Raw genomic sequence first — 16116 nt, forward strand, 5'->3', positions numbered from 1 at the left:
TTTGCTTCCAGCCTCTTTTTCTTTTGATTTGAGAACTCGTTTGTATTTCTCACTATTGCAAGGTAGCGTCTCAATATATTGTTACCTATTAAACGTTGCTAAGCATTGAGACATATTAAACCACGTGATACCAAAGTCACTCATTGATAAGAAAAAACGATAATGGTAAAAATGTTCTTTGGAGAACATATTTTTGCTGTTTTTAATTTTGTGGATTTTAGCAGAAGGCAGTTTTAAAGTTTGCGAAAAAAAATCTGTGAAATAAAAAATCAAATGACAAACCTTTCTAAATTTTTTTAGCGAAGCAAAATTTTGGCGTGCGTTGGCTGGCGAAGTAGACGGAGAGAGTTCGTGACATTTTCAAAATGTCCAACATAAACGAATCTTTTATCCTCTAATAAAATTAGGATGAAAGAGTTCAGGAGATATTTTTCAATGTATTGTGCCTATTTAGATGATTCTTTTACGGAGTATAAAAGTACAAAAATTCTAATAATTCAGCTCGTTACACCAACGGCTCCTAAATAAATTAATATACATACGCCATTTAGATGTCAGGCACACAGAACAGACATCCTCGCCCCCAGGGTTTGTTGCCTATGCCAGGGCCGCTAGCGCTTACTTGACTCGATGTCAAAAAGGCAAAAAACCTGGGGACGAGGTTGACACAACAGAAACATTGCTATTGTTTAAACCAATATAAATTCAATGCGAAGATATCTTCTTTCTATCGTCTGCGATGAGGACCTGATGAGAAGTTTTTGTGTAATATAAAGTCGATATCCAACCTCGGCCCCAGGGCTCTTTTTCTCTTTTTGACAATCTCAGAGTCGAGATCAGGTTTTTTGTGTGATTTGGTCCGACGAAAAAATGTAAAATTGATTTGATTAGTAGAAATTCATGAAAGCCACGAGGTTTACCTTAAGTTTATTAAAGTTATAAAAATTAGCCGTCTAAATGAATCCATCCTTAAATCTTAAAAAAACTTCGAGGTTGGTTATGATCATACACATTCACCATGTATCTATTATTTCTTGTAGGTGTAACTGAACTGGGTACAAATCGAGTAAGTTTCCCAAACCTGGGTCCTTAACTCATTTCGGAATGGACGGATTAAAGACGTTGTCAAAAAGCATTTAAACTGAATATCTTTGTAAGCGTTCGTCGAAAGTGCATGATCCTATATATTCCTGATCAGAATTTCAAGCTTACACGACGAAGGCAACGGGCACACAATTTTCTACAATAATTTTTTTGTGCTTTGACGAGTCATTGCTGACGTCAGCGAAATTTTTTCAACCATATATCCCCTTATGCATTCGTCAACAGCACAAAATCCTATCTATACATTTTTTCGTCAGCGTTTCAAACTCTACAAAAAAGTTAGCGTGTAAACAAACTTCCAAAAAAATTGCTTTTTAACAGCTGATTGCTGACGGCATCAAAATTCAAGTGATGGTTCTCTTTACAAAGTAAGTGTATTATTTCGCGGGCTTTATTGACCAACCTCGTCCTCAGGACTATTTGCTTCTTAACAGCGCTGCGCTTCTTTATAGTTCTACCGAAAGAACCGTCACAGTAAAAAGGCGCTGCGGTCAATCTTAGTTGTCGACTCGTAACATATAGAAACAATCGTATGATTCACTAAAAGTGTTTATCTTGACATGCATTGTATATGTAGTAGTTAATTTTTTTCATGTTTTAAAAAAAGATTAACCAATATATAACGTAGTTAATGGAAGAAATTATGATGTTAGACAAGGCTTAATTATTAGTAACTGTTTTTGTCCTAAAAATTTTGTTCTCCTAATTATTGACCTCAAAACCTTATAAATTTTCTCTATTTTTTTCTAAAATTATAAGATTTTAAATACGTGGCCACCTTTAATATTCTTTATCTCAAACAGCAAAAAAATTTTTTATTTACCTAATAGAACTGTGATAATATGAGTCCTGCGAAGGGGGTCCTAGAGCATTTAAAGCTTCCATAAGCTACGAAAGTCGTGCAAGCCCAATAATCGCTCAACTAGACAATCACCTAAGATATCGATCCTTTTTGTCATGCTGAACGTTAAGCAGAAAGGATCAATTCACAGGTTATAATCTCTGGCATGACTGGGCCAATGTTTGAAACCTTTCCGCAATGGAGGCGAACGCTCTACCACAAGGCAACCAGACAGTAACGAAGCTAGTGTCATGCAATGAAATATTTACGTTTTGTTTTTGAATATTAGTTTAAATTTTAGAAACAGCTTCCTTGGTGGCGTGACTTCTTTCAATATTTTGTCCACAATGTTTAAACTGAGAAAAATAAATGGAATTGTATATCAAAGAGAGATTACCATACTTCCTCTTTGAAAGTTAATTTGTGCACTTAACTTCTCATAAATATTTAACTTGAAAAACTTAGTTAAAAATTCGCCCAACCTCATTTCCAATGTCTTTAGCCTTGAAAAGAAAGTTAAATTTCATAACAAAATGCGTGGGGGTGAAAGACCCTCTGTTGAGTTAAATTGTCAAAAAAATTTCTTGAAACAAAAAATGTGAAAAGAAGAATAAACTTTTCCTTTTTTATAGAAACGTCCAATTTTCAGAAAAAAAAGGAACGTGGGTGTTTTTTGAACAAATTAAGGGCTAAATTGTGGCAATTTTTTAAATCATTCGTAAAAATTTAATATAAACATACCAATTATTATTCAAAATATCTATTTATGCTCCAAATGCCTTCTATAATTTAGCGACGCGCGAATTATGTACGGCGGCTAAGATTTTCGACTATTTAACGAAACTATTTTGCGAAAGAAACCTCGATACATTTTCTTGTAGCTAAAGATTTCAATTCCATTTAGAGACAGCTAGCTTATTAACGAGTTAAATGCAATTTCGTCTCCAGACCTATCGAGGCCATTATTTTCTAACCCTGTTCCAAAGTTTGTCTGTTGTTGTTAAGAAGCGATCGCTCAGTCCATCTTGGACTGTTTTAATCCAATTTCCAGGTTTCAGAACTCCAACTAGGAGTTCAACCCGGTGTCTACAACCGTCCTAACTTGGAGGCGCTCATTATATAATAATATATATCGCGACTTCGTTTTCTATTCTGTCCCCGAGGCAGAGTACCAGTAAGAGTCATCCACTGGTATGACCACTCACCACACATCCCAGGCTCGGGTAATACACCCTTGCTAAGTCATTCTCTGAATGGTAAAAAAAAAATGGACTTAGGACAAAGATCATAGGTTATATGGTTAACTTTCCACTATCAAAATTTGTTATTTGTTGCTCATGTAAACGAGGTCATTCGAGGTCAAATTTTGAAGCCTTTTTGACCCCGATGTGGATTATGAACGTGTTTTGAAAGTGTGACTGGTGCTTTTAGCTTTTAGCTCTGACAAACCTACGCATCTAAGATAATAGTAGTACCGGTAAACTGCGGAGAATTTACAACCTGCTGCTTGCCAATTTTGTAGTGAAATGGCAGATAAATGTGGTATTGTTTCAATGTTTTTATCATGAGGTGTTGTAGCTGCGATGTTATCTTTCGAACTAGAAGAGAGAGTTTTTATTGTTTCTCTCTCTCATTCTTCGCCATATTTCTTTTCATGCAATCACATCTTCATTCGCAATAATGTTTTAAATAATTTATCCCTCCAAATTCACCTGTTTCTGGCGTGACCCGGTTTCTATTCGCACGGCGCTCTGAAGCGCAATAAACACAAAATATTTTCTGTTTACCTTTTGAAAACTGATTTTTAAAATCATGCTTAATGTATTTGTCAGATATCAAGAGGGGTAAATTATTCATGAGAATTTTCGTTAAAGCGTTTCTTGCATTTTTGTAACTGCGAATATTCGTTTGTGGAAACCAGGCTACCGCATATTTTACGGAATTTTTTGCCACCCTTCTCTAGGGACTGAATGAATACAGAAAGATTTATATTGTCTCTTTCAAATAGATGTATTTTCTTTGATCAATATATCCTTTTTTCATTTTATCATTTTAGTTATAAAAACAATTTTTATTTTCGGAGATTAATTTTTTTTAAAAGTAAAAGGATACAAAAGATTCTTCGAAAATAAATCTCTTTCCTTATATATATATTTTTTACTATAACCTTTTTCACTATTATTATTTTCACTTTATTTTTTACTTGAAGGTGGAAAAATATCGAAGAAGGAAAATTTTCACGTTGCTTTGAGAGAAGATATAATGAAACTTAAACAATGGAATATAAAATTACAACAACAGTATTAACAATTAAAAGTAGCTTCTAACACATCTCAGCTAAGAAGAGAAAGTTCGTTTTCATCATGAGATTTATGTTGAAATTTTTTTGAGAATCACAAGTGGTGAATACTTGGGATATTTATTTTATATTAAATTTGTAAAGAACGTCTAATGGAAGAAAAACCAGAATTTTGAATTTCATATCCTATTAGGTATTAGACTTTGATATTTAATTCCGTTGGAGGGGTATAATTTAAATTGTTGGGTCAAATGAAAAAGAAGAAGAAGAAGAAGAAGAAGAAGAAGAAGAAGAAGAAGAAGAAGAAGAAGAAGAAGAAGAAGAAGAAGAAGAAGAAGAAGAAGAAGAAGAAGAAGAAGAAGAAGAAGAAGAAGAAGAAGAAGAAGAAGAAGAAGAAGAAGAAGAATGTTTATAGCATGTAAAGGCCATTTCTTTATTTTGTTTTTTAAAGAAACTAGTTTTGCAACAATCGATAACTTCGTGAGGCAGTGTAAAAATTTAAGTTATCCCTTTAGCATTCTATTAGAAGAATGTTGTTAGTAAGTTTGTGTTTCGCTATAAAACTATTATTCATCTACAATGTTAAATATTGAAGTGGAGGAAAACAAGAAAGCATTTTGAAAGAGAAATTTTAATGACTGTTTAAAATTTTGTATCTCTAAATTAATTTATTAACCCCTTTTTCTTATTAATTTAACTTTTTCTTGATAAAGTTATTAATCTACGCCTCTTAATCCTGTTATCGTGCTCTTACTACCAAAACTCATTTATAAGGCGCCGCTGGGTAACGCCCCTAAACTCCGCCCAATAGCATCCTGGTTGCATGTAAATATTGAGTTAAAATTAGAACGCTCTTTTAATATTTTATAAAATTCTATAAATATTTTAACCGTTCTACGTAAGGTTTCTCTCTTTTATATTTATAAGTTAGATCAAGTCAGTCTCAATACTTGATTCAAAATAACCAAAAACACGCTAGTTGCCATTAGCAACAGCGACAGCGACGACAACGACGAGTACAATGACGACTATTTCATACGATAAAAATAACAGCCGTTTTTATGAATCCATGTCAGCTTTATTTCATCTTCACCGCAAGAGGTATTTTAATAAAAAAAAGTCTTTTTATCCAAACTAACAGTAAGGAACATATGTGAACTAAAAAAGACAGCGCATTCCAAAACATTCTTAACTTATTTTATTCCTTTTTTATATAATACATTCTATATTCTTTACTGTTCTATATTCACCCGGTGTTCTTTGTAAACGAAAATAGGGAATAACAACTTATTTATTTGTTATTTTTCACATATGTACTTTCACACCCTTTCTTCGACATGCTGTAAGGTTTTTTTAGGTAAAGGTTTTATTAAATAAGAGATATTCAATCCTTCTACAAGCCATCCAATGTAAGGCTGTCTGTGCGTTGTAGGAAACCTTGTACTGCTATTTTCTTTAAACGAAGGTGTTATTCGAAAGTTTTGTGTTTTAGCTTGCACGTCATTAGCTTGTTAATGACAACAGTTAATGACGACAGTTAAAGACGACAGTTAACGACGGCAGTTAACGACGTTACTACTCACTTTTTGGACCGTGTTTTACATTGCTACCATGGCGACTGGTAAGTTATTTCTTAAGTAAATCATTTCTCCGAGAGCATACTAATTTGGTTGTGTACTTCGGAAACTGGTATTGTAAAAAAACGTCCTAACAATTTAAATCCAACGGTTGCAATCGGTGAGAAAGCATTTGTAATGCGCATTAGAAGATAAATATCCGGCACTTTGATTACATTAGAGATGCTTAAGTTTTTACATAGCATTCATTGTTTCTAAGAACTTCTGCTTTGAAACGTATATTTAAAACAATTTGTGTAACATTTTAAGATGTTTATAAATATGCATGTTTAGGGTTTCATTTCAGATCGGTAAGATGCCATAACTGAGGAGAAGGAGATGTCAAACCACTATGATTGGAACCCATACTATTGTTATTATCACCATTATTTACGCAGGGTAGCCTGTTCAGTTTCTATAGGAAGTGTTATTATTGAGGGTCCTGGAAAGAGGTTCCTAGAGGATATAAAGCTTCCATTTGAGCTACGGAAGTCGTTCAAGCACAACAACCGCTCAATTAGGCAACCGCCTAAGATAGAAATCCTATTCTCATGCTAAACAAGAAGCAGAAAGGATTGATTCACACTTTTATAGGCTCTTACATGACTCGGTCGGGGTTTGAACCCAAGACCTCCGGGAGGCGAACGCTTTACCACAAAGTTACTAGTCGTTAAAAATAAAGTTCCTCTACGGCTGATTTTTTGGATAAACTTAAATTTTCTAATTTTAGGCTCTAAACAACAAAAATATCAGCTTAAAGTCACAAAGTGGCGAGAAAGAACTGATTTTAAAACAGAAAGCTGTTATTGCAGAATTTCAAGTTTACCATTATCAAATGTTACTCTGGAGAAAACTGAATTACCTGAGCAAATTTCTAGAAATTGTTAGAAAAGGGTTTGACATGGATATTCAATAAAGTGTTTCGGTATGAATATGAATAGAAGTTGAATGAGAAATAGTAAATACAGCTTTTAAACATTGTTTGTAACCACCCAAGATATTATAATTATATCTTGAATTGGGAAAATATATGAATGAATTGTTTGCACAAACGAATAAGAAATTTTATTTTTACTGTCTATGGAAGGCTTATCTGCAAGAAACATACAATGTTTTTAGAGTTTTTTGGCGATAAAAGGGAGAAAAAACCATTCACTCTGTATCGATTTTTTAATAATATGAAATAGATATAAGAAATATTAGTGAAGATTTAATTATTAAATTAAAATTGTTTTAAAGTTAGAAGTTGGAATACTGCTGTAATGTTTGTTTTTTGTGAGTCGAAGTAAAAGTTAGCTTCTCTTTCGCTTATAAGGATATTGTTTCTTTGATAGAGATTTTTATCTCGAATATAAGCATAAAATTATAATTTTAACTGTTATAAATATTTATTTGTTTATATTTATAAATATTTTATTTGTTTTGTTCTTCTCTTTCTGTTTTTTATCTAACTCGGAGTGTTCATAGCCTTGACTTAAAGGTTTATGAAATTATGAAATTTGTGTAGATTTTTTTGTCGTGCGTTTGACCAATGATTCTTTTTATCAACATTTCGCTCTATGCTAACTGTCTTATTTTTGATAAATTTTCTATAGACTAATATAACTAATAAAAATAAATCGCATCCAGTGAGATGAGAATCAATAATGGATAAATACACATACAGTGATGATGAAGATGACGCTGTTGACAGACTTTCGTTGAACGTGGGAGGTGTCAAATTTGAAACTTACACGACTACTTTGCAGAACATATCAGATACGAGATTAGCATGGTTGACAGAAAATGTTGACCCGGAAATTCTCCACACTAAAGAATTCTTCTTCGATCGACATCCCGGTGCATTTGTGCATATTTTAAATTATTACCGGACGGGTAAGCTTCACACGCCAACTGATATGTGCGGACCGGCGTTCGAAGAAGAACTGCAATTCTGGGGAATCGATGAAAAACAAATGGAACCATGCTGCTGGGAGACGTTTACTAAGCATCGTGAAGCTGAGGTAGGTTCACACTCACCTTATATAAGTATTTGCATTTGAACGCTGGATTTAAATTCCGAGTTGACCATATTCAATATTCAAAATACCGCCGTAATTTATTTGTTTAGCGATTAATTTTAAATGGTTATTGTGAATGTGAAAATGGTTTAATATACTTTACACGCAACCTTGTCCTCAGGCCTCGTATGAGTTAATATGCTCCACACGCAACTTAATTTATACTAGTCCCCAGGATTAGTATAAATTATTATGCCCTACATACAACCTCATCCCCATGGCTTTTGTCAATTAATATGCTCCATATGTTGTTAAACTGTCTTGCGTGAGAAGTTTCCACACGGCTTCTTTGTATCGCGCGTTAAATATTCGCATCAATTGTTCGCTAAGAAATAGATTTCATGTTCACGCTTTGTTGACAAGAATATGCTATATGCTATGTATGCTAGAAATGTTATATATGTGCTATATATGTTATATGTGCTATACATGCTATATATGGTATATATGCTATATATGCAATATATGCTATATATGGTATATATATACTATATAAGAATATTAGGCTGGGATTTCCGGTTTGCGTTGAACGATAGAGAAGTGAAACTAGTGACAGGTGATAATGTAACATAGGTAATGTAAAATAGTTAAAGTCGGAGGGTAGAAAGAGCCCACTGTTAGGATGGAATCCCCAAGGTCCTTAAAACTTCCCGTCACTTATTTACTTACAGGCCTCGTTAGAAGTTTTAATATTCTTACAAAAAAACGTGTATTACTTGAGCCTAGAATAAACTTGCTCATGTAACATGACTTGTATACTCTCGTAAATCCCAAGATTGGGTAGCACCGAGCTGTACTTTTAAATTCCCTTATAATCTAGATGTACTTAGTAAATTATAATTTACTAAGTACATCTACCTATGACAAAGTGACCCACGTTGGCACACGTTGTAACTTACTTAGTACATCTGCCTACAACGGAGTGACCCATGTTGGCACGCTTATAGAATTTTTGGTATTTTTAAATCCTAAAAAGTTCGTTCACTGCATCAAATTACGTATCTATTATATTTTAGGAAAATTTACGTAGCTTTGAAGGTCCTGGCTTTGAAGATCTACGAGCTACAAGCAGTCGCAAAATATCGACATTTTCGAACCGTTTTGTTTCGCGTGAATATTTGAATATCGATTTGGAGAAAATTTGGCAGATCTTGGAGGACCCACATTCGTCACAACTCGCCAGGGTATGCAAGATTAACAATTGTTTTACTCACCTGTGATAAGAAAATCTAATCGACATTTTTGGTCAATGTGAACCTGGGCCTTCCCACCTCCATAAAAGGCGGTACATCAGACTATTTTGATTGGGTAGTGTTTCTGTCGTTACTAAAAAAAATCACAGTTTATCGCCAAATGTTTATTTATGCTGACGTAAACATAAATTTAATTTCATATTACCGTTCTTCTTCTTTAGAGATTTTCGATCCTCTCCTGTCTGATGATAGTCATATCTGTTTCACTGTACTGTGTGGGAACAATGCCAGCGTTGAAAGATAATCAAGTCATCCAAGTGATCAATTACATTTGTCTCGTTTTCTTCACGATGGAATTCTTAGCTCGAATAATTGTAACACCGTCTCGTAAATCGTTTCTAAAAGACTACAAAAATTGGATCGATTTTGCATCTTTGCTACCATCTTACTTGGTGTTAATATTCCCGATTGACGTCATCAAAAATATGGTGATTATTCGAACACTTCGACTTTTTAAATTCTTTAAATTGTCGTATGGTTTACAAGTACTCATTCACACCCTGAAAGCGAGCTCTTACGAATTGACTCTGTTATTATTTATCTTGCTCATCCCAGTCGTAATATTCTCAAGTCTCGTACATGCAACAGAAAACGCTTTCGATAAAGGCACGACTAAGTTCGATTCGATTCCGACAACTTTTTGGTGGTGCATTATCACCATGACAACAGTCGGTTATGGCGATTTAACTCCTGAGACTTGGGCCGGTCAAATTATTGGATCTGTATGTTCAATCTTTGGCTTGCTTATAGTGGCTTTACCTATTTCGGTGATTGGTAGCAACTTTACGTTATATTATGCCCATGTAAAAGCGAGATTAAAATTGCCGAAAAAAAATCGAACTTTACTCCAAGGAAATTTACGGGGGTTATTACGGCAGCCATTAAGTTTATCGTCAAGAGATCGAGACCGAAAAACGTTACGGCGAAATAATAACAACGCGATACGACGAAAGAATGAAGTTGTATCTCCAAGCTCGTTTCAGTTGCAGTTAAAAAGAAGAAAAGCATTTGATCAAATATCTGGAAATACATCCGACGGCACACCTGGTACTGAGACTCCTTCATCAAAATACATTAGCAGTGATTTAATAACTAATGCAAATGCTAATCAAGCGAGAGGACCGGGACGAAGTGGTGGTCGAAGGGCCGCGATGTTTGCAATCGATTTATCAGACAATGGGTCTGTGACGTCAGAAGGTGACACCGATACAGGCTTGCTTAGGAATTCTTATGTCGATGAAGCATCTATGGCTGATACACCGACGCATAAAGATACCTTGCAAGATAAATCGAGTGAGCTTAATAATGAAGAAGTCCTGGTAGATTTAGAATGCTACTCCTCCTGCGATGATTTTAATGACGATGTATTCGACGTGAAAGAAAAGACGAGACACACGGAAGAAAATGTGGTTAAACACGAGCAGGAGGAGAAAGCAGATTCTACTAACTGTTCAGAGATTTCACAGAGACCGGTTAACAATGGAAACATCAGCACGGACAAACATGAAAACAGTGAGAAGGAGAACAAACACAGTAGCAAAAGCTGTGAGGAAGAGAGCGCGAGCAAAGAATTGTGCGACAACAACCATGTTTATAACAACCGACGCAATAAGCTAAGCCAATTAAAAAATAATACGAGTAAAACAAATTGTCCTACACCTCGAACTCAAAGACGAGGTGCTTTGGCTTTGCAGCCTGCCATATCATCGTCGGAGGAGAGTGACGGGGAGAACATAGAAGCGATAAACTCCGTTGTAAATTTTAATTTGCCTTCTACTAAAGAACTACATTTAAAAAATACGTTTAATTCCGACGCATACATGAGGGTAGCTTCCGATTCGGATTTAACGGACACAAAACGACGAATCTCTATGAAGATGATGACAAGTTTTGACCATAAACTTTTAAGTAACGCAGACAGAAATAACCATAGGCCGTTAAAGCGCGCCAAAACGACCAATTGTCAAGAGCATCAGAAAGAAAAACCTTTTTTCAACATCAGTAATATAATGAAAGAGGCGTGTGACTCTAGGAGAGAAAACGGAATTGCCTCGGGACGAAGACATAAAAATAGTGACGACGTTTCATGTACGACTGGTTCATCGAGTTCACTTTCAAGAATCGACGATGGATCAGAATGTTCCATAAGCACGGGTAATATGCTTGAACCAGTAAACAGACAGGAAAATAGTTGGGATAGCAGAGTCAAAAGCGAGAACGACATAGTAAGCTTTAAAATCCTATCGCGTCATAAAGCGTTGAAAGAATCAGGTGTATAAAGAAAGCAACTTTCTTACCAGTCCTTTTTTCAAGTACTTAATTCTTATTCAAATATTGGCCTGTGGTCCAATTTGACGGTTACCGAAAATTTTTTCTTAGTTCAGGCTGCTGTAAACACGTTTGGTAGCTAAGTGTTTTTTTTAAAATAGTTGTTTTTTTTGGTTTAGCCTCGCAAATCTTATTGTTTTGACAATTCAGGGTCATATTCTTTAATACATTCTTCGCGTGTCATTCAGTCTGGCAACATACATTATCCCTCATATTCTTATAGATGCTATTGTTAACAATAATTGCTAACTGACGAGCAAGCATCAAAAAAGTAAGAAAACAAATCACAACCTCGTTCCCAGGGTCTTGTGGTCCCTGAGTTGTTATTACGAAGTGATTTTATAAACAAAACAAAATGCCCTAGGAACGAGGTTGGACAAATTAATCATTTTCATGTTTCGGGTAAAAGTTGAGCCTTAGCATACTTTTGACCCTTTTTAGCCTCAATATTCTCAAAAAGAATTAGTTTGCCCCTTTGTTGCTTTACCAATAAGTTACTTGCAATAAAATCTCGACTAAAGGACACATAAAAAATCGAAAAAAAACACGTGAGATTGACTAATAAAACAAAGACCGGGCGCTCATTGTTTTTACGGGGCGAGGTAATAATTTGAACTGTTAAGATTTGTGCGACGAGCTAAATTTAGAAATATTAGCACCCTAGACAAGCTAAAAATGTATTTTGCCCTAGTCTTCTAGATATTATTAACATCGATCAATCTATTTATCGATCGATGCAAATCTTTGTCCTCTTTCCCCCTGAGCACTTCAGTCTTATAGGGCCATGATAAAATAAAAACTAGGTAATTTCCCCAATTTCCCTTCGCATTAAATTGCATTAATTTGTTGTTGTTGTTGTTGTTGTTTTATATCCTGTTATTACAGTTTATTTTCTTGCACAGAAATCTTATTATTATTGTATAAATTATTAATACATTGAAAATTTTTATTACATTGAATAAAGAAATTTTTGAACTCATGGTTTATGTTTTTTCTGTAGCAAAATGGCTCCTATTCTAGTTTAAATCATGTGTCTCCTATTTTGGTGCTAGAAAAAGAACCTTGGCAGGTGCGGATCCAGGGTTAGTCAGATAAGTCGCGTGACTTAGTGTAAATTTGACGAAAAATGTTAGCCAAGCGAAGATGTCGACGATCCAGGCGTTGCAAACGGAGGGCGTTAAAAATTGTAATTTTTTTACGGCGAAAAGCCATGGTTCACAGCCCTCTCCAATTCGCCTATAGCGATGTTGACGTCAAAGTTGTGACGTCGCTACCATATAGACTGAGAGGGTTGCAAATTATAGCTTACAGATTTTGACTGATTCATTTTGACTAATCAGTCACTCAGTCAGTCAAAAATCAAATAGCTATGGCCCGCAACCCTCCCCATCTCACCTAAGGGGCCTGTGACGTCAAAATCGTGACGTAATTTTCACACTCTATGCGTAGTCCAACAATATGTGGCCCGCAGCCGGCGATGGAAATTTAGGTTCCGAGCTGAAGCAACTACTTATACTGAAGAAAATCTTACAGTAGATGATAGAAGCGAAGACAGCTGATACATACATACATACATACTGCGTGGTTACTAATAACCTGTTAGGCTATAGTTTTAACTCCCATCCGTCAGGATTAGTCAAAGACTCACGCCTTTTGGCTTGGATTCTTTCCGTACTATTATTGATTATGGCTGCAGCAGATATGTTGGCGCGGGTGCTTACTGATTTAAAGTGTGATAATTTTGAATCTGTTCGTAAAATGCAAAAAGAACTTTTAGAAAGTGTTTATTCTCGAGTATTTTTGTTGTCTGGGGATATTTATTTATCCCTTGGTTGGTAAAAGTCTTCATCGGAATTCAGGTCCAGATATATACCTTCCATCTGAGGCGAGGTGTGAAGATAAAGGAATTATTGCTTTAAGGTGAGAAGTATGTTTTTTACTCTCCAACACACCTTGCATTTATTTAAAGGTTTTCAGTATATCTGCTACGAAAAGCTAGTTGGGGAGAGCTTTATACAACAGACTATTAAAACCAAATACAAAAAGATTTAATTAGCTAATAGCTAGGGCTAATACACCTTTACGATAATTCGGAAAAAATAACACTCCATCGCAGCTTATTTTGCAATCAGAGGAGGTAAACATTACACTTTTATAAGAGTTTATTAAGGAGAAAACACGTTTTTTCGTGATAACTTTTCTTGCCACGTTTTGTTTTTAATGAAAAGTACACATAAGTTGTATCTTATTATTATTAACGTTTCCTGAAAATTTGAAAGAAATTGATACGACGGAAGTTAAAAAACTGGAGAAAACTTTTTTCCGATATTGTAAAACGATGGAGAGCCATAGGAACGCATGTACATTTGAATTATCATAAAGGTGTATTGTTTTTGTAATATAAGCTTTGAACAGAATTTTCAGCATTGCGGAGGAATTCTTTCTCAATTAATATTTGTGTTGTTATTAGAAGCAAGAACTTGACATCTGGATAAGTAAGGTTGGTGATGAAATTAAACAACTCTTCGAATGACTATTAAGAAACAAAGTTTGTTGAGTAAAAGGTCATGGTAAAATATATTATTTTTAGATCCAATCCATCAGGGGACTGTCTATACAGCTCAGCATCGTTGGTATAGGCATAGGTGATAATTCTCTTGTTGATGTTTTGAGAATCTTGACATCCATAGAACTTTTCTTGCATCCTTCCTTTTATTCCAATCATCCTTGTTTTCAATTTGCTTTTAAAAACCAAAAGGCAAATATTTTTATATCTGAGAAAAGTTTATTCAGATTTTCCCTTTCCCATATTGTTTGTGATATGACTCTTTCTCCTGAGGAGGCAGTTAAAGCAGAAGCAATCAACAACTGTACCCCCAAGACATGGTTTCCTTTTCTATCAATACTTGCCTTGTCAACAGTAATAAAGAGAAAAATTAACACATTTTACCCACAATTCGGTTTGTTACAGTTTGTTACAACTTTCTTTACACAGTGTATATTGCCACACCCATCTATTTTACCTGATGAAGATCAGTTAAAAATTTTATTTTGTTATGAAGATATTGTTAAGTCTGGTGTAGACTTCAAGCCAAATCATTACGTTCCCCTTTTTCCAGGTTGCAACTTTCTTAACTGAAAGTTGCATTTTCCTATTTCAGCATGCAAAAAGCAGTAAAAAGCCCTTCTTAATTCTTCTTTTAAAGTTCAAACGAAACTTGAGTTTAGCCCTATGAATAAACAAATATATCTGAACAAATACATGGGTTGAGGTGTGTTTGTATCATATCACATGTACGTATATTTCATCTTCATTATCCTGATCTTTCCATATTCTTATTGTTTTTGTTATTATTGTGTTTTATTTTGCTGTCCATGGCTGGTGTGATCATTTGATTCACCTAGTCATGCTGATGAAGCCTGATATTGGCAGAAACAGCAGGAGTTTATAAATAATGAAATATATTCACAATTGTCTCACTTTATTATAGTTAATCCCTGTTAATTTTAGTGGTTTTATCTATCTAAAATAAGACGTGTAAGACGGAGATTTGATTCTTATAAAAGATGTTCTTAGCAGATTTTGTTATAGCTTAGCGTTTCTTTTGGTCAATTTTATTAATAACTAGATAAATCGGAAGACAATTTTTCGGCGATTTTTGTACCCGCAAAGCTTAAAATTTAGCCCCCAGCTGCTAAATTCAAGACTCAGTCTTGACTAAGTCTTGAAAAAGTCTGGATCCGCCCCTGCTTGGAACCCAAGTTAATTTTCGGGAGCGGAGCTTGATCGCACGAGGTTACAGAATTATATATTATTGACAATAGAAGATTCCCTGGGGACAAGGTTGGTTATAACTGTTTTAATAGCAACTTCGTCCGCTAGTTTTGTTGCTTGATGTCAAAGCCCCTATCGATTACTCAAAACAGCTCTATGGGGACGAGAATGACCATCGTTGGTAACTTCAGCTGTTTCTATATTATAGCATTGACAAAATTAGAAAATGTTCACAAGGGACTAAAGATCTTATTTTAAGCCGTGCTAATACCTGCTGATGTCAGCATGACTTAATTTTGAGTTGTTTATGACTTCATGGAACCTGACGTGGATTATTCCGTAATTCTGGTATGTTAGAAAGTGCGATGAGCACATTTCAAACAATACGCCCCTAACGCACGTATACATATAGATTTGCAATTTTAGCAAGTTGATGGTCTTTTCCAATTTCAAAGATCTACCAACAATCTCGAAGAAAAAGGTAATTTGGCGTGAAAAACGTAAGATGTTTTTAAAGTTTTACCATTTTTCTTACTTTGCTTAAAAATGATTTTTTGATAACAATAATTTTCAGGAGGGGTCTTAAATTTGCTTGGAAGAGAAAGATATTTTTGTGTTAAAAACTTTTGTGTTTTGCTGTTTTAAAGTTTTTAAAGCTAAAACCGAAAAAGGCTAAACACACGGAAAACGAAACCGTTTCTGCCCACTAAAGTTTTTTCCCTTAAAAGTAACCAATCCAAGTTCTTCGCGACCTTAACATGGTGACGGAGAAAACATGCTACAATCGGGCTACGCTTACGAAGGCGATTTTGGTTTAGAAGTGATGGTGTGAGATTTGTA

The 16116-nt window shown here is 34.8% G+C and overlaps 1 protein-coding gene and 1 long non-coding RNA gene across 2 annotated transcripts; both read left to right on the forward strand.

Annotated features, from left to right (window-relative positions):
- The first annotated feature begins 4057 nt into the window (after positions 1 to 4057).
- On the forward strand, positions 4058 to 7062 carry LOC130629568 (uncharacterized). The gene is made up of 2 exons (XR_008981983.1): positions 4058 to 4783; positions 5737 to 7062. It is a non-coding gene; the product is annotated as an uncharacterized LOC130629568 (long non-coding RNA).
- Positions 7063 to 7436: 374 nt separating this feature from the next.
- Positions 7437 to 12480, forward strand: LOC130629569 (potassium voltage-gated channel protein egl-36-like). The gene is made up of 3 exons (XM_057442823.1): positions 7437 to 7863; positions 8937 to 9104; positions 9335 to 12480. Exons 1-3 carry the CDS (start codon positions 7507 to 7509, stop codon positions 11450 to 11452), a joined length of 2643 nt encoding a protein of 880 aa, XP_057298806.1. The 5' UTR covers positions 7437 to 7506; the 3' UTR covers positions 11453 to 12480.
- Positions 12481 to 16116: the final 3636 nt, after the last annotated feature.

Source organism: Hydractinia symbiolongicarpus, chromosome 2, assembly GCF_029227915.1.
Source record: "Hydractinia symbiolongicarpus strain clone_291-10 chromosome 2, HSymV2.1, whole genome shotgun sequence".
Taxonomy (NCBI): domain Eukaryota; kingdom Metazoa; phylum Cnidaria; class Hydrozoa; order Anthoathecata; family Hydractiniidae; genus Hydractinia; species Hydractinia symbiolongicarpus.

What these genes read in the sequence shown, in the direction of transcription:
- LOC130629569 (XM_057442823.1), top strand. Translation starts at nt 7,507, where the DNA reads ATGGATAAATACACATACAGTGATGATGAAGATGACGCTGTTGACAGA. An exon ending in CTAAGCATCGTGAAGCTGAG is followed by an intron (nt 7,864 to 8,936) that starts GTAGGTTCACAC and finishes ATTATATTTTAG; the next exon opens with GAAAATTTACGTAGCTTTGA. An exon ending in ATTCGTCACAACTCGCCAGG is followed by an intron (nt 9,105 to 9,334) that starts GTATGCAAGATT and finishes CTTCTTCTTTAG; the next exon opens with AGATTTTCGATCCTCTCCTG.